Source organism: Liolophura sinensis, chromosome 1 (genome assembly GCF_032854445.1).
Source record: "Liolophura sinensis isolate JHLJ2023 chromosome 1, CUHK_Ljap_v2, whole genome shotgun sequence".
NCBI classification, from domain to species: Eukaryota; Metazoa; Mollusca; class Polyplacophora; order Chitonida; family Chitonidae; genus Liolophura; species Liolophura sinensis.
Genome location: NC_088295.1, coordinates 78390603 through 78413926, shown reverse-complemented (window position 1 = coordinate 78413926; position 23324 = coordinate 78390603). Strand labels below are relative to the sequence as shown.

Sequence of the window (23324 nt, the reverse complement as noted above, 5' to 3'; positions counted from 1 at the left end):
ACAGCACTGGAGTGTACACTGCAAGTAAAGGAAACAACTGAGATATCTAGCTTAAATCACTTATGCTATATATATTCGCGTACAATTTCCATTTACGTAAGCTTTCAACATGTGCGCATGTCGCTCTTAAGTGAGAAGCACACACTGCAGTGTGTGACATCTGACCTAAAAAAAGGGGATTGAAAAGTAGGACAGATGCCCTCAGAACTTGTTCATTCAGTGATGCTTAAACATGCAGAATTGCCTTGGCTGTCAACCCCGAGGACCCGCTGAACAGCAATTGTACACTCATGAATGGGGTATGCTAATGACAAGCGTTTCATAACATCTACGGAAGCACGTTTGTCACAAAATGTCCGAATACGTTTTTCGTTCGTTTTCAAGGGTACTTCGTCCATAGACGGCTACGAGCCAATTTCAAATTACAAAGTAACACTTATTACTTGAAATCACTGTTTTAAAAATAAATAAAACTAGATAGGCTGATATGAATAGATCGTAATTACATGTATTTCCAGGCTAACACCTTTCCCGAAGACATAGACGAAAAGGAATCCCTGTATGTCTTCATATAAACTGTTCATGTTGAGTGTAAATATGAGTTCTGATTCAGCTGATATAAAGTCATTTCTCACCATATACAATTGTGTCATAAATATAACGTGGACTTCATGGACATCTTTAAAGTTTTTAAAAGTGTTTCAAATCTTTTCATCATCATCCATGATTCATTTCTCAAATCATCGTCACCACAGACACCACAGACTTCACAGACTTCATCGTCAGTGACACAAGAGCCAGTCGCAACTCGACCAACTGCCTCTTCCTCTTACGAAGTTCATCTTCCGATGGATAACCACAAACTCGCCTACGGTTCTGTCATACGTCTATGAGCGCCGTTCTCTATGTTCGCATACCATCTCTGCCACCACTAGCAAATTTGGTACAGAAATATTGAACAACACCGAACTCACTGTTGTCACAGTGATGACACAGGAAGTGGTGTCAGAAAACACAAAACTCTGACTTGACCTTCCTTTCTAATAATACCTTATACACATGAACGCGTTCTCTTTATGTAAAGTATGCACGACATTGCTCTAATCAACACCTGAAGCGAATTTATCGATGATATCTGATTAAGTAAGATTAATTGTTCTCCTTTGACATCACTTCCTGATTCAGGACTGACTTCGGCGTTGTTCAAGATTTCTGCATAAAATTTACTAGTGGTGAAAATGCTGGTGTCAGTGGTGTTAAGTGAGCGTAGAGAGCGGCACATGCGGTGTAAGGAGTATGCGGTTTGGCAGGGAATAGTTAACTCCTCTCTATTGGTTATATTCATGCCATAATTAATATGCGTCGTATAGTCTTATTTTCTGTGAAAAGCCGAGTATTTTATGATATATCGGGTAGGCATAAAAAATGGGCCGTACTTTGATGCTGCAGTGCTCCATTATCCTTTGTTCAAACTTTATACATTCAAATGGCATGATTTTGTTAATATACTGACCAAATTTCAAGGCCAAGGCTTGAGTAGTCTGTACACAGGGTTAAAATGAAAACATAGCCTCAAAAACGCACGTTCCGGTGACCCATATTGCATCACCTGTCCGCTGTCTTGAGTAGAGTGCGCGCTGCACCCGTGTTTCACGCGTGAATCAAGTGTCGTCTGGAAAAATTGTCTGGCTCTACTGTCACAGAAATCCTTCTGCCAGATAAGCACAAGTTTTGCTAAATCAAGATGGTTTTCTCTGCGGCGGACAAGGAATTGATCGCCTTTTCAAGTAAAACAAGGGAGAACATCTCTTTGAAATGTCCGGAACATGCGTTTTTGACTCTATTTTGATCCGATAAACAGAAATCTGACAGGATGAAATTGAAATTTGGTCTGTATACTTAGGACATAATGGCTTTGGAGTGTGTAAATTTTTAGAAGCTGGCGTAAGAGGGTTTCGGAGATATTGAGTATCAAGATACGGCCCATTTTTTATGCCCACCCGATATACCTGCACAGAGCCAGGTTCTGCTGATAGACTAAGAAAAAACACCAGCTTAGGTCATTTGACAAGAGGCCTAGTTCAACTGGCTACATGTACTTGTTATCAGTTGCCAAGTATCTCACTGTCGTCACTTTCTCTTCTTTTTGCTTTACTTCCCCATTCTGTTATATTACAAAACAAACAGCACCATGGCCGCCAACAAGGAGTTGCTGTTGCTCCGGTTCCAGATCTTTGTTATAATCTCCACTAATGTCAATGTTAACACGATAAAAAGGCCTAGTGTTAATCGTTCCAGAGATCGAATTCTTCAGAATAAGCCAACTAAAGACGATAACGATGGGAAGGACTGGGGTCGCCGCGATGGATGTGGCTCTTTGAGGACCAGGGTAAAACCGAAAGTTGGTGTTATGTTTGCTTTTGTCAAAGTTTTTTTCAACACTTAAAGGAAATCAATGCACTATCTTTAATACATGCCAAGGCAAATGTGATTTCTAGCCGCTGGATAGGATCTCCATTATGGCAGGTCACGTGACGGAACACGTCATGTTGTCTTCTTTGTAGTTTCATAGCATCCACTTAATGATGTAACGAGTAATGTTGCTTTACACACGAAAAAATGAAAAAAAAACGTAAAACCTGGGTTTCTCTCTGTGGCCACTGAAGCCATCAATTTTCCAGGTATTTTCCATTAATATTCTATTAGATCCCGAATTAAAACTGGGGGAGTCACCTTTCCATACGACCTTTGTTAATACGATCCCGTAAGCTGAGCGGTTTCTTCGAAAAAAGAAACTATTACAAAGCCTCAAAGAGCAGAACAACCACATCGCTGAATTATTTTACTAATTTGTAAAGAGCCATTGCACGTGCATGAAGCATCATACTCAAGAATTTTTCACACATACGATAAGATGGCGATCGGTTGTACGGTTTGAGAAAACCACAGGTAAACCACCGACCTGGTTATTGTCAAACTTTCCAAGTGTGCGTGGCATACAGATATGCCTACCAAGTTGGTGAAAGATTTGTTGTCTTCAGCAAACGTTATACCACACGAATGACGTCAACCGAATGACGTCCTTAAGGTCCCACGAGGAGTGAGTGTGGTAAAGCCACAGCTTCCATGCCCAAGGCTGATAGTGAAATCCAATCTAGTGTGTCCATGCGATTGAATTCGTTTACTGTAATATATTTTACTATACGACGGCGGCTTGCATTATGGTGGGAAGAAACCGGGCAGTGCCCTAGGGAACCCACGACCATCCGCAGGTTGCTGATAGACCTTCCCACGTACTTTCGGAGAGGAAAACAGCATGAGTTGGACTTGAACTCACAACGACCGCATTGAGAGGCTGCTTGGTCTCTACTTGGCATTTCCAGCTGTCTAAACATGCACCGTTCTTTGTTTACTTACATTTTACGGTTACGTGTAAGCTTATCCAACTGACAGGACTAAAATTGTGTTGATTTATTTAAGGTACATCGATATCTATGTAGAGAGATTCTCGGCAGTATTTCTTAGAACTGAACCTAAATTTGAAAGCAAGCGTCTTGATGAACACCTGATGTTTCATGCGATCACAGTACCACAAGCACAAGGAGAGATTTGTACCGACCGGCCCCTTTGACGAGCATTTCCAGCCATGCATCTAGCAAATTCTGAATGACTAGAGTAACAAAATACATCTTGCATATACATGTATTTAAAAAAGACTTTATTTACTGCATATTCGAGTATTATTGCCTTCTAAATAAATACAAAATATACAATACAAATACATAACATGCATGTACACTACATACACCATTTTAATACTGAAACAGTGAGTGTAAAATTCACATAAGCTTGTCAGTTGGATAAGCTTACACGTAACCGTAAATGCAATAATATGCCAAAAATACTCATGCAAATGGAGTTAAAGACATATAGTACCAATATAATAATGTATCCAAAAGACTGGCCTCTTGTGCAGAAAAATAAACAAATCTGCACCATCAGCATTAGGGACAGAACATTGGGAGCATGCTTAAATCATATAATATGCACATACACCCTCATTCAAATATAATATAATCACAAACAAAACTGATACAGATTTTATCAGTCCGTGTATATGTTCTTATGTATACAAGCATGCAGACAAATACAGTGTGTACACATACAAGAGACTGAGTTTTTATCAGTCGGCAATGACAATTCTTCTTAAATTCGGCAGCTTTGGAAGACAGTATAACACTTGTTCGTTTAAAGTGACAAGTATTTTGTACCAGGAGACATCATATCGAGTTTGTGATTAGTCAGTCTATTTACCGCTCACAGACTCTGGGTCTTCAACGAGACGGGGGGAACATTTGTTTTCCCGGATTTGTCGTACGATTGTATGAGTCAATGAAATTCCGAAGAGAACCACAACAACGGCTAATATCATTGCAGTAAGAAGGGAGTTTCCGTTATTTCTGTCCCAGTTTCTGTCCAAGCTTCCTGCCAAGCCAACAGGCAAAACAATGAATGGGCTATAGGTGAATCGGAGATGCCTCTCGAACAAGAAGTTCTTGAAAATAAACCACATGAAAATGACAGCCATCAGAAGTCCTAGAGCTGCCGTTGAGGCGGCACCCTGGGGAACTGGGCTCCAACCCGTGTAGGCCAGGAGCATGGCAAAGTTGAGACAGGTAGCAATGGAAATCCACGTGTTGTAGAATGCCACGCCATTGAGAACGAGAATTCGCTTCAGCAAGATGTCTTTGCGCTGTGACAGCTCTACAAGATCCGATTTGATGTTTTCCATTCGCCGATGAGCAAAACAAAGCGCGGCGTGAGAGGCCAAAGTGGCTCCTAGCAAGGTAGCAAAGGCGGCCTCAACGATTAAGTTATCCCAGACAAACAGCCAGGCGATGACAAAAAGTGTGGACAATGTGAAACAGAAGAGAAACCATGGAGACAGCACACCTGGATTGACGTACAGGTAACCGGATTTACTTCGGCGGCAGATCAAAGTAATGGCGTACACCAGCCAGAGAACTTGCCAGGTGTAGATGAAACCCCAAATTGAGAAGGTCCAGCCAGCTGGGGTGATTTCCAGATAAAACAGGTCAGATACATTCCCCACTGAGTTCTTAAAGATGCCTGCAATAGACAATAGTTCATTACACTGATGACTTCGATGTCCTACATTTTTTGTTTTGGTTTATGTATTTACTGCCTTATGTCTTTCGCCATTTTCTAGAATAGTTTCGACTGACAGCGACAGTTTTCACGGTGATGGAAATTGTACTACACCTTGGAGAAATGAAATCACCTAGTCAAAACTCTAGAAAGCAACAGCCAGAGCTAGATTGGATGGAAACACTTTGTTTGACGTTCAGTGAAGTCTCTAAAATCCTTCTGTAAGGAACTTTGTAACTGATACTTGAATATGAAAATACTTCATTCATTTATTCATTTGATTGGTGTTTTACTCAAGAATATTTCCTTTATACGACGGCCGCCAGCATTATGGTGGGAGGAAACCGGGCAGAGCCCGGTGGAAACCCACGACTGTCCCTGGTATGGCAGGAGAAGCAGCATAAGCTCGACTTGAACTCACAGCGACCGCATTTGTGAGAGGCTCCTGGATCATTACGCTGCGCAAGCGCGCTAACCAACCGAGCCATGGAGGACCCAAAACGAAAAGAGGTACAAGTATGTGAGCCAATAAACTACTAGTTATTCCTTAAATCTTCAAAATTTAACCTAAAATGACGAATATAAAGTATTTGACATATAAAGTGGTGACATAGTTAGTGTTAATGAAGGGGGAGGTAGGCTATTAACGATGGGGGTGCTCACCTATTGAACTTATGCCGTTCACGATGGAAAGGAACAATTGAACCACATAAACGACAACGGTCAACACGTACAGTCCAATCAGCCAAAACACGTGACCGCTTCCCGCCATCTTTAGTCGTCTGTTCAAATAGAAAGACACATGTGAACAAAAGAAATGCATACTCATTATCTATATACTACAGCCAATAATTTGTCTTAGTGCAGAAAATAGATATCAGACGGCATTGTGCCAAAATAGAATAGAATCTACTTAATCAAGTATTCTGCATTTATACGCCTGTAGGCTCTCTACCGATATGTATCGATGCATCTGCAAACCGACTACATATTTAGCTCAGCGTAAGGTTAATGAGTATAAAACATGATTAGACTGCTATGGCAATATATTATATACAGAACAAATTACACAGTTGATTCCCTTCACACTTTCTCCACGTACATTACCCCGGCCCATTCGAGATGTCCGTTCTGAAGGAATGCCATGAGCTCTTGAGATACCATGAGCTCTTGAAATGCCATGAGCTCTTGAGATGCCATGAGCTCTTGAGATGCCATGAGCTCTTGAGATGCCATGAGCTCTTGAGATACCGCGAGCTCTTGGAATGTCATGAGCTCTTGAGATACCATGAGCTCTTGGAATGTCATGAGCTCTTGAGATACCCTGAGCTCTTGAGATACCATGAGCTCTTGAGATGCCATGAGCTCTTGAGATATCATGAGCTCTTGAAATGTCATGAAACAAATTTCCATACACGTAGTTCATCCGTAACTGAGCTGAGCTGTTTAGAGCTCAGGTTATAATTAAGGCTCTCCATGGGCACAAATTTCAGACAATCGATATGAAGGGATAAGAATGCATGATAAAGTCCGAACACATTAGGGTTCAGGGCCCAAGTTATGGAAGCTATAGCTTCATATGACTGAGGTACAAGGCTATGAATGCGCCCCGGGCTGTGCTGGTTGTTCTAACAAACACACCCTGTGGTACATTAGGGGTAAGTAACATAAGAGACAGCTTGACAGAAAGTCGAAAAAAACTTACCAAAGTTACTGAGATGTACATGGCCCTTGATTTCTTGCACGATACAAGTAGCAAGCACATAATAATATTTTAAAATCTGAATTATATTTTACAATTTTCAATGTTTTCAGCGAAAGGTTCCCGAAACCTAGTATATGATATACTATGATGTTATAACCCAGCTGAAGTTCTGCATAGTGAGGGAAACAGTTGGCCCTATAGCTGTAACCTGGCCGATCAAGACTCGGACTGCATGAGGTATACATAACAGAGAATGTGTGTTGTGGTATGGTATGCGCATGTGGTTTAGCAAAGGCATGGTATCTTCCTGCTCAAATAATCACTTACAGGCCAACATTTTACATTCAGCACTTACCTCTTATTCTTTCCCGGAGTTGGAGTGTATACTTGTACTTCGCGTAATGGCAACGTTTGAGTTTTCTGGGTGTGAATGCACCTAACGTTGTTTATATACAATTTTCCTTTACGTAAGCTTTCACTCCACTCTGCGCATGTCGAACTTCGCTCACAGCAGGCACGGTTAATAACATGTGGCCTTACAAAAGACGGATAGACCGAGCTTCTCGTACATTCGGTCATGCATAAGCGCACATTTTCTCACGGTCGTATGCCCTGAGAGTCAGATACTGTAATAATGTACGGAAGCCAGTTTGATACAAATATCCGAATCCTTTTTTTTTCTCATTTGTATCCAGCTATGTAAGAAGCATAGTGAGGGGAAAAAGAGGGAGTGTAAATTGCATATATACTGTCATGTATAAGTAAATTCAAGTGAGGAATGAGATACATATACGAAGGAAAGATTCGTTGCTGTGAACTACTACTCTAGAAATGTACGTGCTTGAAACTCCTTCCTGACTTAGACCTTTACCACATTCATATCTAAAAGCAAATTGAATTGTGTGATATATTCGTCCTGCTTCATAAAAACGATTCATGTTAAGTGTAAATATTAGTTGTGATGTGCGTGACGAAAACCTTGACAAAGTGATACCTAGCCAAATTATGTCCATTATTGTCATATTTATACCACGGAAAATCTTGTCTGTGTTTGTATAAGAATTCATTAATTAACGTACATGAATTCATTAACTTATTGACTCTTTTTCTGTCGCGTACTTTCTGTTCACAACAGGCTTCCATATAACATGAATGAGTTCGTGAATTTTTATCTGCAGGTGCTTCATGTACGTAGACAGCTAGGTCTACTGATTCTCTACGGTCTTTTGATTCTCTAAGCTAGTCGGCACGTTAGTTACATAAATTCTATAAAACGTCCACATAAACAGTTCACTAACTATGAAACATACATTGTTCGAAACGAGATCACCCTCCTGCGAACAGGGGAACCGTGTGGAGGAGGAGTAGTAGTGGTTAGAACATGACTGGAGACAGATCAAATACCAGATAGGGATGTGTGGAAGACTGATAAAGGTCTACTGATTACACCATGACTCTGTGACAGAAAGATGAGGAGCTGTGCAGCTTGGTTATGTACGCTGGATAGCCGAGACCTGATTCACACAGCGATTTCGGGTTTTAGCCTAAAATTGTAATACAAACTGAACTCTTACATATGTGTGCATGAAGTCAACAAAATTTTGACCACAGACTCCAGACCACGGTAATACAATTTCCGCCAGGTGTAAACATCCATTTTCATATGCTTTGTTTTATATTTGATTTTTGACTATCCCACAATACCTAGCTAGACGAGAACATACTGACAGTGGAGATTAACGTTAAACCTTTGACAATTACGCCGCTGACTTTCTGCAGTAAAAAAGGCCTCGCAGCAGATCCACAAGAAGTTATGAATTCTGATATGGTTATTCGGCATGGTGAATCATGAGGTAGACAACAAGAATGATCTGTTCACAATCGCTGTAACCATCGGTGAAAAAAATATTATCCAGTACTGTATAAAGATGTATTTGTGTGGGTATTACACCATGTCACACAGCATGCATTATTCATGGGTATATAAAAGGGTATAAGCCCATTTACTGGCAAAGCAAAAACATGTAGAGATAAAATATCTAATAAAACGTAAAGACGTACACATACAAACAACATGGCCGGTGACAATGTGAAGTTGGTTTTATTGCCCACGAAGATACACCGGCATATAAAAGATAGCAATTTTTTTTAAATGGCGTTGAAAACAGAACATATAAAATAAACCTTATATGAGTAAACTGTGAAACAGGTGAATCAAATTTAGAACGCCCATGCCTACAAAAATATATATAATGTACTACAAATAAACCAACATCGGATTTCACCAGAAGTCGTGAGAGTTTCGAAAGATATTTGTCAATAGTTTGTCCTCCAACATGTAGGTAGTTTACGACCACCGCGTTTATGCACAAATGAGTTTATCGATATATTACAGTACTCTAGACATCGGAACAAACCTTTATAATTTCATCTCTTCGTTATAAGAAACAGAGCGCTTTATCTCTCTAGTTAGCTTGACAACTGTATGAATCACTGAGATGACAAACATTCCCCCGACAACAACCAACAGCATGGCCGTGAACAGAGAGTTGCCGCTGTCCCGGTTCCAGTTCTTTGTAATGATTCCCGCTAGCGCTACTGGTAACACGATGAAAGGGCTGTACGTGAAACGAAGGGCTTTCTCAAAGACGAAATTTTTCAGAATGAACCACAGAAAAACGATTACGGTGAGAAGGACGAGGGCCGCCGTGGATGCGGCTTTCTGGGGAACAGGGTAAGATCCCGCGTAAACCATGACCTGGGCGAAGTTAAAACAACTGGCAGTGGACACCCATGTATTAAAAAAGGCCAACCCGTTCAACACTAAAATTCGGACAAACCAAACTTCCTTGGCCTGTCCATGTTGGGTAAGAATTGTTGAGATTCTCTCCAAACGATCGTGTCCGAAGGCCAAAGCAATGTGCAGCGAAATGGCTGTGAGAAATATGATGGCGACTGAGGCCTCTATGATAAGCCTATCCCACAGGAACAGCCAGGTAATGAGAAAGCAACTGGCGGCACAAAAGGATAGGAGTAGTCCTGGTGGCAACACCCCTGGGTCAGTGTACAGGTAACCCACTCCAAACCGCCGGCAAATCAGGGTGAAGCCATATACCAACCAAAGGGCTTGCCACGCGTAGATAAACCCCCATATAGAGAAGGTCCAGCCTGCTGGGGTGATCTCCAGGATAAAAATGTCCGAGACGTTGGAAGCTGTTCTCTCAAAAAGCCCTGAAAACAGACATTAAACAGATAGTTGCAGTTCTGTGTCTTTATTATAACCCTTGTACAAAACTGGGAACTTCAGTTTCCCGCCCAAAATAATTGGATCCCAAGCCATGGGCAAACTGGTGACATATCACCCATGTACTGTAAGAATACAATGGTCTGTTCAGCTTGAACCCGAGCCTTCGTTTTTTGATTGGCTTAGCGTTCCAAAAAAGGCGGCTTTACCTCATACGTTTGTATGCGAGTTGAGATAATGTATTCAGTGCTCACTTTAGTTCTGTAAACCCATAAACCTGACCAATGTAAGTGTTATGTTCATGGGCACGGCGTCCAAAATCAATCACCACTGCCAGTGTTGAAAAATTGAAACGTACAAACGGAACTTGATTAGAGGTTATACTGTTAAGAACATTAGGTCCATATATTAAAAAATTAGTACAGAATTTGGAGTGCGCTTTTAAAGAGTATCATTCCAAGATGCACTGGGACCATACAAACAGCCTATCACATCGAAGGCTTTATTTCGTAATTGTAATCCTACAGATCGAGTTTCACATTTCATGTGCCCACTTGTGGTTCCCTGAAACAATAGCTTAGTATACTCTTTCATATTGTCGTATTACATTGGCAGTACATTCACAACTGTAGTCGGCGTTTGCATGACGCTCCAGCTCAAAATCTCTTATTTATGAAGGAAGCCGGAAAGAATCACACAACAACCAGAAGTGAAAATATTATTGAACGCGGTGTTAAAAATCTGTCAATTTTTTTCACGGCCAACAAAAAGGCAAGGTTGCAAAGTAACACCTTTTACTCGACGTTTTCAGTTTCTCCATTGTTTTTACTATTAGTTACTGCGAAAGATGACACGATTTCCAATGCAGGAATTCAATGAAACAGATATTCAATGTAGCAAGCATGCTGCCGCTAGGTTAAAACATAGGCTGTTGGTAGAAAATTAGCACCCAGCTCCTATGTAATGCAAGATCCCGCGATATTTCTGTTAAAATAAATGGCGGCCTTCTGAAATACGAAACTGACTTACAATAGTAAAAACAGTCAGGTTTGAATTATTAGAGGTCTGTCTTACCGCCGTTTTCAGTTCTAGCACTCAAGCCGCTAAAGATGAGAGCGGCCACGTAAATGAGGATGGTAAGCACATAGAGCGCTATCATAGCAGGTGCGTGCGAAGACTTGCCCATCTCTACAGCGTTTCGGATCTGAAACCACAGTGAACAGATAGTATTGGCCGTCACGTTCTCAGTCGTAATTAGGTTGTATTGAGAAATGTTACATCCAGATACCATTCACTAAACTTACACTACTCAAATTATGCGTAAGTTCTTACTGTTACCAAGTACGTACCTGTAATTCCAGAGGAAAACGTGGTGTAAATGGCAATGTTTTGCCTTACGGTGTAAGCAGTGCGTGTATCTAGGTCAACAGCCTTAGCTGACTTCCAGTGGTTTAATCTAGATATGCATCTCGTCAAGCTGAATCACTCGGTGTGGTAAATAGCGGTATTTAAGTGAACCACACAATGTTCGTCTGACTGTTCACACACACCCTTTATACTGTGTGCATATGTATGTAGGTCTTAGTGCCTTTGAGCCCGCGGGGCTGTATACCTACAGAACTTTGCAATAGAACTGTTTGTTTTAATTAAATTCTTTAAGAAAAACATCCAAAATTAAGCAAATGACAAACCCGGGCTTATCGTGATGTCTTTTTTCATAGCCCGAGGGCGACAAACTACATTAATTTGGCCTTCACGCCAAGTCTCGATACTATTCTTTTTATGATCCGTGTGGCCCAACTGGTCTCCCATACATAGTTTTAGAAACGTTTGGGTAAACTTCTCCAGTACGCGAGTTCACGTGTTTTGCAGGGTGATATCTTCAGGCCTCACGTGCCACTGAACGTGGTGTTTATAGTGCCTTTGTGGCGAGGGTTCTTTTATGTGGACATTTTGTACGACATTCTAACGCCTGTTTTTCGACCATTCGTACTTAAAGAGAAAAAAAAAACACTTACATGACCTGCATTTTTTTTCAGGGGCGTGGCAAAGAATTTAGGTTTTTTTTAAAGTTTAGTATTCATATTTTTAAGGCACGCGCACTAACAAAAACACAGGTGTCGTCGTAATGCCATACTTGTCAATAACAACAACCAGCAAATAATAACAAACATTATTCACAATGCATGTTCAATTTATCCTTCAGATGGATATTATTAAGATCACGCGTGGCAAATGTCTAAATGTGTGCTCAAATAAGAAATGCTGGTTTCTGCAGAGTTACATTTGTAAGTTGTATTTTTCCTTATCCAAAAGAAGAAATGCAGAAATTGTCACTGATGTGGATAAAGCAGAACAAAAGTAGTGTTCATTTCCTAACCTGTAAAGTGAATCCGACATGGTTCAAACACATAATTGAGTTCCCTGGTAATAGAAAATTATTTTTCGTGGTAATAACATGAGCTAGATATTTGATTTGCTCTGCGACAAAAACTAAAACAGATTAAATATAACACAGTTTACGTGAGCAATCCTGTTTGGTTTACATCAGTGTTGTTTTTCATACATATAGCAGCCTGTTCTCATCATTTCTTGTCTTGGTGACAAAGCAATAAAGTTATGTGAAAATTACTGTGAAATTTTGTGAATTCAAAATCGCGTGGCCCGTCTAGTTGTCTAGAATATTTGACATGTTTTCTCAGTGCATCTTATTACTGGTCAGTATACATCTAAAATCAAGAACTGGATCTCATTATTACAAATTTCTACATGATTATATATATATATATATATATATATATATATATAGGGGGAATTATGAGTGTATCCTCGTGTGTTTTGGTCTTATATTTTTTTTCTTAAAGTGAAAGAAAACAAAATTACAAACATTATGATTTGTGTTTAGTTTTACTGATTTCAATGTTGCTTAACGCAACTCTCCAAAATTTTTCACTTTTAGAATGGTGGTTAGATTAAAGAGTTGGGTAACCGGTGTGCACGGAATAAACCACCCACTCGTGGCAAGTCATATGCTATCTTCCTCCTCAGTCGTTCGTGGGAAAGTCTTCCAGCAATCTTTGGATGGTCGTGGGTTTCCCCCGGGCTTTGTCCGGTTTCCTCTCACCAATATTCTGGACGCCGTCGTATAAGTGCAATATTCTTGATTACGACATAAAACACCAATCAAATAAATAAATAAATCACAAGTCATAAAGTTTAAAGATAATATCACGACCGTACCATGAATTAGCATGCATGCGTCAGTGTGGCTGTGCAAGTAGAACTATTTCTTTATTTACGTAAAACACATGAAAACGATAATCTACCATTAAATACCATGAAACCACACAATAAATATAAACTGTACATTGATATGTTGAATTTATATGTTGAAATGTTTAATGGGATAAGCCGATTTGTTCATAAGGCATAAACAGCAGTGACATTTTTTCAACACGTGTTCAGTGGTTACCAAAATCAGTTAGGTGTACAGTACCAATGCCACCTGATCCTTCTGAGAATGATCAACATTTAATGAGGACATTTCGTATTTACTCTCGTACCTCGGACGCCCAGATATGCACACCAGGATAGCAGAAGACGTTTGATCTTCAACGAAGCTTAGTCTACCTGAACTGCCAGATGGACAATGAGGGACGACGAGCGTACAAATTCCCTGTTCAAGGTCGGGATTAACCTGTATGTCGTGTTCCTCATGATCGCCAACCTTCTGCCTTTCTTTCAACCGCAGCGGAAATCGCTACAGCTAGATTCGAACCTCATGCTCAGCTACCGAACACAACTGTAATCAAAACACTTTCACTGCACGGCTCAATCGCTCACAACGTTAGTGTCAACACTTCAGAACACAGCACACTGTAAACTCATCTGCACACCATCCCTGTGTATTTCAAAAGGAGCTATAAAGGTTCAACATTATGTACCAATAAAATCCAGTATACGCGTTGATCAATTAATTCACATGCAGGGTGGAATGAACACAAGCCATAACGACTAAAATATAAGAACATATAATATAAGTACAGTGTTGATTGTTCAATATGTTAAACGGTTCGAGACGGAAATACTCGCCAAATATTTATAAATAAAAAACGTTCTTTGAGACTAGTCTAACCTTCAACGGATACTTTCGTAATATTTCCGCTTTGGAATGGCCGCTTGAAATGGCGCCAAAACATTGTAAAAAACTTGACCACAAAGGCCACTGAGGCAAGTGCTAAGAGGACCACTGCAAATATAGCATTTCTTTTTCCTGGGACAAAGTTTTTAGAGACAACTCCTGTCAGGGCCAGAACTAAGACAACATACGGACTAAAATTATAGCGGACGTATTTGTCAAGAAAGAAGATGTCCAGTGTGAACCAGAAGAGGATTTCTGCAGTGAGTATGGAGAGGCTGACCGTGGAGGCTATACTTTGATCAATAGGTGGGTCGGAAGTGTAACTGATGACAATACCGAGGTTGAGGAGTGTAGCAATAGTACACCAGGTAGCGTAAAAGGCGATTCCGTTCTGTACCAATAACCGCACTAGCCAAATGTCAACTTTTTTATTGTCTGCAATCAGCTTTGGTGTGATTCTATTCAAGTTTCTGTGCGCGAAAAATAATGCAGCATACAGTGTCAGGCATATTAGGAGAAGTACAGGGAAAGCAGCCGCCATTATCTGTCTGTCCCACAGGAAAATCCACGTGACGTTGACAAATTCGCTGGCGATGTAACAAAGAATGGTTTCCAAGGGAATAACTCCCGGATCAATGTAGAGGTAGCCTGTGGAGGACTTCCGGCCCAGCAGAACAAGGCTGTAGACGAGCCAGGCAGTCTGCCAGGCGTAAATGGCACCCCAAATTGAAAACGTAGCACCAGCGGGGGTGATCTCAAGGGAGAATTTATCCGACACAGCGCCTGTTGTGTTGATGAAAAGGCCTGAAACAATTGAAATGAACGTGTACAGTCATGACCAAAAATCAAAATAATAAAACACCAAATGTATTTCATTGTGAGCGTCAGGCATTTTTACTTAATCAGTCAGCCCCGAGATCTCGCGAGATGTCAAGGAGGATAAGTAATTATTAGACGGCTAAAGTCGCGGAATTATTATTACCAATAGACATCCGTTTTTGTCGATAACGATGAATGAATTATCCATGACTATGATTGGCCGGGATTAATTGATATTGACAAATGTGTTATTCATATCGATATATAATTTCCACTGAATGGAAACATGAAATGAATTCTCGATTAAATGTTAATTTGCACCCCACCTCCACCCAAACTTGGATGCCGATTAGCCGATCGTCAATCGCAAGAGCTTTACTTTAACAGACTGACCCACTGTGGATATTTCAGGCAAAGTGTGCGAAGAAAAGACTCGAAACGAACAACATATTACCTGTAATGCAAAAAAGATACGGATATAATAACTGGTATTAATAGTCTGCAGTTGATCTCAAAACATAGATTGCAATTTGTAACAAATTTCACAACTTTTCATAAGGGATTACAATCCTCACTTTACGAACATATATATTGGTATATTTTGTGCTCTGTCGCCATTAACAAGATAATTTTATGCGCACAAGTCAATATAGTCCAGTTTATGGGTGGAGAAAAATGTAGTTCATGGCATAGGCATACAAGACCATGCACAGCAGACAAATGCAAGATCTGGGGTTTAACATGCTCTTTTTTTTTTTTTGTATTGCATCAGCAGCCTGTCTTGCACCATGGTGGACTTATGAGGGGCCAAATTAACATATCGAGAATTATCGATATCAATAAATGAATTACCAACATCCATAAATAAATTATAGATATCGCTAATTTATTTATCGATACCGATCAATGGCCATATTTATCGATATCAATAAATGAATTAGCGATGTCGATAAATGAATTATCGATATCGTTAATTTATTTATCGATATTGATAATTTATATTAACGATATTGATGAATATGGCTATTTATCGCCCTTATAGCTCCCTTCTAACATCTCGTGGGATTTTGGCGTTATTTGAATTAGTTCAAATGTCGGATGTTTCGGATGTAGACGATGTTTTGCGTGTCCTAAACAACAAAATTACTAAAAGAAGACTACAACAAAATATTGGTAATTTGGATAACTTAAACAATAGATTGTCCCAGGATTTGGAAAACTTGACACGAATAAACTCAGTGCTGTCAGCAGACGCTGTGAATTCACTAAACAGGGCACTCCCCAATCTAGAGGCGAGGTAGAGGCCCGTATACATTTACGATCTGCACCATTATCATCAAATGTAGGCATTAAAGAAAAAGTGGGTGTGGAGAATGACTTACCTACACCGCGTAGAAGTAATACTAGCACAGGTAAGCCAGTCAGCAACATAATACACATTTCTCAACAAAACTTAACTTTATAGGTAAAGTATTCGGCTAATATAGTGTAAACTATCAGTTTCTGGTTTATCAAGCGAAAGAGAAATAAACTAGAAGTGTATTTTAGCAGTAGAAAAGAAATTCCTGTTTCCAAATGTATATGTTAAATATTCTTGAGCAAATAAATAAATAAATAAATAATAAATTCATCTTGTTACTGGAGTTTGCTGATGGAACTTTATGGCGAAAACGGTTGATCACACAAAGGTAATTTAAATGTAATATATCAATATCAGTTGAATCATACATAAACCTCTGTTTTATCCAGCGTAACAACATAGTGGAAGCAGTCATTTCCATTGAAACACTATTTATCAATATCGCTAATTCATTTATCAATAACCCTAATTCATTTATCGATATCGCTAATTCTTTTATCAAAATCTCTAATTAATTTATCGATATCGATAAATGGCACATAATTATTGATATTGATAAATGAAATATTGATATTCATAAATGAATAATTAATATCCATCATTCATTTATTGATATCGATAAATATTTATTGATAACAATAAATGTTTATCAATATCAGTAATTCTTTTATCGATAGAAATAAATGAATTAGCGATATCGATAATTCTCAATTAAATCTTAATTTGGCCCTCCACATGGACTCGGTAATTTGGGGCACAATTCTATATACATGTATATGCGGCGCTACATGCGTGATAATGTACACATAATGTAAGTACAGGAGCGGGCTGTGATCTGGTGACTATAGATTCTTGCATTTCAATCGCTAGCCATGGGTCACACTATATATGTACGGTAACCTTTGTAGGGCATGGTCACACCCTGTCCTTGTGAGGGGAATTTGCAAATTACCCTCCTGTCACTGACTGTGGGCCCTTAATAAATAATCTAATGTTCCTTGAAGACCTTGTGCCTTCCACCCAATATGCATAATGTGCATATCTGTATGTCATATGTGAGGAAAATTCGTCAATTACTTGACGAATGTCGATGGTTTTCCACGGGCATTCCGGATAGTTCCACTCATAACAACTAACAACCGCCCGCCCCAGTATAAGTCAGAAATTCATGAGTAAGGCGATAAGTAACAATGAAATTAACTAAAATAACTACTGTTATTTTGTTAGGCTGACCTCCTGACCAGGATGGCTGACCGGCAAAGGCGTTGAACAGATACTGTATAAGGGCAAACAACGACATCAAGGCGGTGAGCACGATTAGCCATGGTTTGTGTTTGAATTCCGCCATTCTGAAGTTGTCTTGTGTTCTCTAGATCCCAGACAGCTATATATCATTCCTTCCTTTTCCGTCTCTCTCTTCAGTCGACAGTCTGTTCCAGTGCCAGTGTATGAGCTGATAGCTTTTCTGTAACAGCATTTGTACTCTCTCGTTTGACCTGCCACCTGCGTTTGACTTACAGGCGGTCGATGTGACCACAGACCCCCAACGTGTCACGAATGTAATTCTGTGTATTTTAGGGTGTTAAGTCTTTTTTTGCTCCCAGGCAGCCATTTTTGGTGTACAGGTGCATGCATGGTATTAAAATGTTGGAAACTGTATAAACTTTGAGGAGATAGGAGCTGTATTGATGAAAGTTTGAAATTCTGGGCGAGAGGACACAAAGTTTGAGGTAGTTATGAGGCTGCGAGTGACGTCCACTTGGCGTTGCTAGGCATGCCTCCCAGCTGCGGGCTTGGAAAGGTCCAGATTTTGACGGTCAACCTATGTCAAGATTTTTATAGCTTGTTTTTCACAGGCTTGGCCAGGTATGCACCAAAGCTTACTGGCCCCGGAATGTTTGGGACTGAGCTACAGCGCTAGACGTTAACATTGTCGCCTGTGGAAAATTAATGGGGGTCTGAGGCCTGTACTGACAAAGCCACCAAAATATGTAAAGTGCATAGTGATGCGCTCAGATTTCGCAGCAGCCTGAGAATTTTGATGGGTATGTCTGGGATGTGTTTTGGGCCTATTTAGAGCTTCTTTTGGCTATTTATTTTCTGAAAATATCCATTTTGATGAAAAATTGGTAAAATGCTGTTCAGTGTAGGGTAACATGTGTATAGGCATTCCGAAATGACCAACATGCAACGTTCTAGTATATCTACGCCTGAAAATGGAGACATTTAGAGCAGAAATTGCTGCAAAAATTGAAAATTTCAGTGTTTATAGTGAAAACGGAGCCTGTCGACGGTGGACTGGACCATTGACGAGGGATGGCCAATATGGCCTCGTCTCCTACAAAGACCCCGCCACACATCGATGGAAGAAAAAACACATTAGTAGACTTATATGGCCAGGAAGGGGTGTTACATTTAGATCCCAAGCTTGATTGCTCACGTTTGCCACAACACACGCTGTGTAAATGTGGACCACATAAGCCTGGAACCGCATGGCATTAACAATAACAGGCGGCGCTGCTGCAACGTAAGGCTGAGCAGGTTGGTTTCCCCTTATTAAAAATAATAAACAAGCAGATGTGTCAGGTTTTGCTTAATTTCTGTATTTATTTATTAATTTCTTTCATATTTTATATACAAAACTGGCGGTTACAAATATCTAGCGTATGCGTGATCTGTTGGGGTGTTGTCCAGTTGTCCCTTGGCATAGTCAGTTTTCTCTTCTGGATTTGAAAGCCTGTGCTGAATGTGCTCTTGGAGTTTTCTGGCTGTATTGCGGAGTGATCTCCCCCTAACTGTCTGTTGCTTCTTATAATCCTTGTGGTACTGGTTCACCCTTTCAATCTGTTGTTCTGCTTTCTTGCTCCTAGGTGAAATACTGGCGCCGACAGCTCGGAGTTTGGCAGCAGTGGACTTGTCCTGGCCATGGTCTGTGGATTGTTCCCTTCATATTTCTGCTGTAGGTTACATTCTTGGGCAAGGAGACACTGAGTGACCTGTTGACAGCTTCGCACTTTTGAGTGCTGGTGTTCATCCGATGACTGGCAGTGACAGCTGTCGCTCAACTTTATGTGCAGTACTTCGGTCAATAGTTTCTTGTCGTTGTCATCCATGTTGAAAGGGCAGAGTTTACTGGTGGATAAAAACAGGGACCTCTCCCACCAGCTGCTGGTTTCTCCTCCGAAGCAAACCACACCGTACCTGCGGCACTTCGAACAGTCCCCACCGTAACACCTGACCATTGCATCCACAACCTTGGGTAGGTAAGTTTTTATTTTCCTCATGTCTCCACTCCGCTCAGACATAAGTTGAGAAAATATCAAGCTACACCTGGCCTTAACATCCTGGTTCAACACCTTCTGTGCTTTTTTCCTGGCTTCCCTAGTTCGGCCCTGTCCCTCAAACATGGCATCGCTGAACTTAGCCTGGTTACACTTCTTGAACTGGGATCTACCTAGGTGAGTTGGGCCTGCTAACCGTTCGACCTCCCACAGTGGCTCGACCAGTTGAATGCCGTCTTCCACTCCCTTGGCTGACCTGGAGTCGCCGTCCATGGTTACATGCTTGGCTAAAACACCTTGCTGCGCCAATCCCTCGCCAATCTTGTTCCTCGTGTCCTCCAGGGGGCACTTTACTTGGAGGCCTTTCCCTCTCAGCCAGGACACAGTCCAACACAATTTATTCTTCAGTGCAGCGAAGACAATGTATTGCTTGTCTGTTGATGCCTCCACAGCCAGGGAAATGGCCTATCAAGAATTTTGGCCTGGTTTCTTGGGACTGGTTATGGCAATGCTGTTGTAGCGAGCATCTGTGGCCAGATCTGTTGTGCTGTCATCCTCTCCTCTTTGCCTTTTGTGTGCCTTTACCTCTTCCACCTTATTTGCCATATCCTCTCTGCTCAGCTTTGCAGTTGCAGATGCAACATGGTTTGCAGTGCGATGCATGTTCCTACGGGTGGCAGACGGCACGTCCATAGCTGCAAATAGGAATCTGGCTCAGGCATTCCCCATTGGTGTGTCCTGGAGGCCTACTTGAATAGCTCGGTTCACCGCCGCAGCTTTTTGGCCAGGTCTGTTGCATTCTACCTCTTTGTAGAATTTGTGGCAGCCAGATACATAGTCACAGTCACAGCACTTAAAACTGAACGCCTAGGCTAGACGCCACTTTTTCTCTGCAGCTATCTCTAACCTGGGCAGTGGACAGTGGTCTTCGGTCTCAGTGTTCTCAAGCATAATTATGTTTCATATACACACCATTTTCTGTATATCTACGAGTCGCATTCCTTCAGCATCCCATTCCTGCTCATGTGTATATCTGTTTGATCCAGCCGTGGAATCTACCTTGCACCGTCTTAGCTGTAGTATTCTCTTTATGTCAGGTGGGAGTGTTCTTACAGCCTCCTGATTGGGCTGGAAATCTGTGTCCATCCAGGAACATCCAGGCTGAGGATTCAGCATGTCTGTAACTGCTGACAGGTTATTTGAGCTCTCCTGGGTCTTTCCAGCTTGAAATTTAGACTGTTTCCTCTTTCTCTCTTCGTGGTGTTTTGGGGTAGATTGTTAACTGTCAGACTGGCCAGTATAGATGTACTTGGTTGCTGCTTGATTGGAAATGTTAAATTCATATTTTTCCTCTCTGTTTATCTCTTGTAGATGCCAGTGTGACACCCTTTGATGTGACTGTGCAGAGTAATAACCTACTGTGAGACAACAGCAATGGTGCAGGGAGGATTTTGCATGGTGAGCTGGTCAGCCAATCAGCAGTCATGGGGAAGGAGGGGGGTGCCTGGCTGGGTGGTCTTTTTAAGGGTTTCATCCTGTAAATCAGTGGGGAACAGGGCTACTAGTCTTTTCTTATGTCCTATCCACTAAAAAAGTGCCTGTGAGCAGGTCTTCATCACCTTGAGGCATTATCTTGCTTTGATGTTGGTCACAAATGATTTTTCGGAAATTGTGACAATCCACTTTGATACCTCCTACCACACTGTCAGTCAAATTTTTTCACAAAGTTGCTGAAGTAAATGTCTTATATTTTGACATGTAATTGTCAGATAAATTGCCTATATTTTGATGTATGCTTTGACACTTTTGGCTTGTAACTTTGGTTTTTAAAGCCGCTCTGAGTAGAAAAATCTTCTTAAAAATGCATATTTTTTTTAAATGGTTGCTTTGGAAAAGTTTAAACTGCTCTGTAAATGTGATTTTTTAACTTTTCTTGCAAATGAGCATCTTGTCTTTCCAAAGCAGTTGACCTGATGGAGATATCTTGAATGGTATGCCCACTGCAAAGCTTCAAAGTTTACCCTTTACAGTTTTTTTACCCTGAAAAAAAAAAAGACACATGTCCAAGATGGGGGTACCCCAACTTGAATTCATCCAACTCCAAATTTTCTGCATGTATCAAGCCCTAATTTTGCATGTGAGGTTCAGAAGTGTCAGGAATTATGTGGTGCAAAAATTATTAATTTTGATTAAAGTTGGGTGGTGTGATAGGACACAGACCCCTATTACAACTTCTGTTTTTTGGTAGGGACGAATGTAATTCTGTGTATTTTAGGGTATAAAGTCTTTTTTCGCTCCCAGGCGGCTATTTTTGGTGTACAGGTGCATGCTTGGTATTAAAATGCTGGAAAGTGTATAAACTTTGAGGAGGTATGAGCTGTATTGATGAAAGTTTGAAATTCTGGGCGAGAGGACACAAAGTGTGAGGTAGTTATGAGGCAGCGAGTGACGTCCCCTTGGCGTTGCTAGGCACGCCCCCCAGCTGCGGGCTTGGAAAGGTCCAGATTTTGACGGTCAACCTATGTCAAGATTTGTATGGCTTGTTTCTCACAGGCTGGGCCAGGTATGCACCAAAGCTTACTGGCCACGGAATGTTTGGGGACTGAGCTAAAGCGCTAGATGTTAACATTGTCGCTTATGGAAAATAAATGGGGGTCTGAGGACATATGCGTGCCTTTTCAGCTATAGTCGATAGGTTGGTATATATAACAAGCCCGCGTAGTAGCGATCTCACTGTGTCATGCACACGTGTTTCTTAAGCCTTCATGGGTGAGTAAACTCTTAGGTGAAAAAAACAAATAGCCTTGATGTAAGTTTTCAACAAGCCCCACCCTTTTTGCCTTCCATGGTGTACCCAGCGTAAACTTCATGCTATGCGAAGTAATTGAACATTTTGTATATGCTTTGGTGCGTAAGAAAATCATTCATGCAAAACACACTATCCTACGTACACATTACATATTGTATAAGTCAGCCTAGAGTCTGAACCATGCATGTCAAAACAAGGCTCTTCATTTCAGCCCCCCCCCCCCCAACACGCTCACACAGAAAGTGCAGGCGGGTTGATAGAAGTATCAATATGAACAGCTAGTGAAAATCTTGTGAATTACCACTGCTTTACGACTGAGAAGGTTATGGAACAGTTCAGCTTGAGAATGGCCTCATATGGTCGGAATGGCCTCATATGGTCGGAATTTTATATAGGCCTACGTTCATCTCCATTTTTTGTGTAATTAAATATAGGCAATTTTGAATGTTTTTTGTTGTTGTTGTTTTTTTTTTTCTCCCTAACTTTAAAGTGGGGCCACCGTGGTTCAGTTGGTTAGCGCGCTACACAGGAGTCTCTCACCAATGCGGTCGCTGTGAGTTCAAGTCCAGCTCATGCTGGCTCTCTCTCCGGCCGTACGTGGAAAGGTCCCCCAGCAACGTGAGGATGGTCGTGGGTTTCCCCCGGGCTATGCTTGGTTTCATCCCACCATAATGTGCTGGCCGCCGTCGTATAAGTGAAATATTTTTGAGTACGGCGTAAAACGCCAGTCAAATAAATGAATAAATAAATAACTTTTAAGTTATCCGATAATGAAATAAATAAGTAAAACAATAAG

At 40.9% G+C, this 23324-nt stretch overlaps 3 protein-coding genes across 4 annotated transcripts; all 3 read right to left on the bottom strand.

Moving 5' to 3' along the window:
- Positions 1 to 3884: 3884 nt before the first annotated feature.
- Positions 3885 to 7445, bottom strand: LOC135482041 (uncharacterized). The gene is made up of 3 exons (XM_064761866.1): positions 7230 to 7445; positions 5833 to 5951; positions 3885 to 5130 (listed from the first exon to the last, which is right to left on the bottom strand). The coding sequence occupies exons 2-3, from the start codon at positions 5939 to 5941 to the stop codon at positions 4307 to 4309; spliced, it is 933 nt and encodes a 310-aa protein (XP_064617936.1). The 5' UTR covers positions 5942 to 5951; positions 7230 to 7445; the 3' UTR covers positions 3885 to 4306.
- A 1512-nt stretch (positions 7446 to 8957) lies between these two features.
- Positions 8958 to 11594, bottom strand: LOC135461364 (uncharacterized). 2 transcript variants are annotated; one of them, XM_064738408.1, is made up of 3 exons: positions 11468 to 11594; positions 11193 to 11322; positions 8958 to 10105 (listed from the first exon to the last, which is right to left on the bottom strand). In XM_064738408.1, the coding sequence occupies exons 2-3, from the start codon at positions 11302 to 11304 to the stop codon at positions 9294 to 9296; spliced, it is 924 nt and encodes a 307-aa protein (XP_064594478.1). In that variant the 5' UTR covers positions 11305 to 11322; positions 11468 to 11594; the 3' UTR covers positions 8958 to 9293. The 2 variants fall into 2 exon arrangements, with proteins under 2 accessions (XP_064594478.1, XP_064594477.1); XM_064738407.1 differs by lacking the exon at positions 11468 to 11594 and having other exon boundaries at positions 11193 to 11461.
- A 1799-nt stretch (positions 11595 to 13393) lies between these two features.
- LOC135461284 (uncharacterized) lies at positions 13394 to 17916 on the bottom strand. The gene is made up of 2 exons (XM_064738296.1): positions 17672 to 17916; positions 13394 to 15063 (listed from the first exon to the last, which is right to left on the bottom strand). The coding sequence occupies exons 1-2, from the start codon at positions 17784 to 17786 to the stop codon at positions 14249 to 14251; spliced, it is 930 nt and encodes a 309-aa protein (XP_064594366.1). The 5' UTR covers positions 17787 to 17916; the 3' UTR covers positions 13394 to 14248.
- Between the last annotated feature and the right edge of the window lie 5408 nt (positions 17917 to 23324).

Coding starts and splice junctions, on each gene's coding strand:
- LOC135461284 (XM_064738296.1), bottom strand. CDS start 17,786: ATGGCGGAATTCAAACACAAACCATGGCTAATCGTGCTCACCGCCTTG. Junction 15,064..17,671: donor TCAGCCATCCTGGTCAGGAG/GTCAGCCTAACA, acceptor CAATTGTTTCAG/GCCTTTTCATCAACACAACA.
- LOC135461364 (XM_064738407.1), bottom strand. CDS start 11,409: ATGGTATCTGGATGTAACATTTCTCAATACAACCTAATTACGACTGAG. Junction 10,106..11,192: donor TGCTAGAACTGAAAACGGCG/GTAAGACAGACC, acceptor GTCTGTTTTCAG/GGCTTTTTGAGAGAACAGCT.
- LOC135482041 (XM_064761866.1), bottom strand. CDS start 5,941: ATGGCGGGAAGCGGTCACGTGTTTTGGCTGATTGGACTGTACGTGTTG. Junction 5,131..5,832: donor GAACGGCATAAGTTCAATAG/GTGAGCACCCCC, acceptor TGTCTATTGCAG/GCATCTTTAAGAACTCAGTG.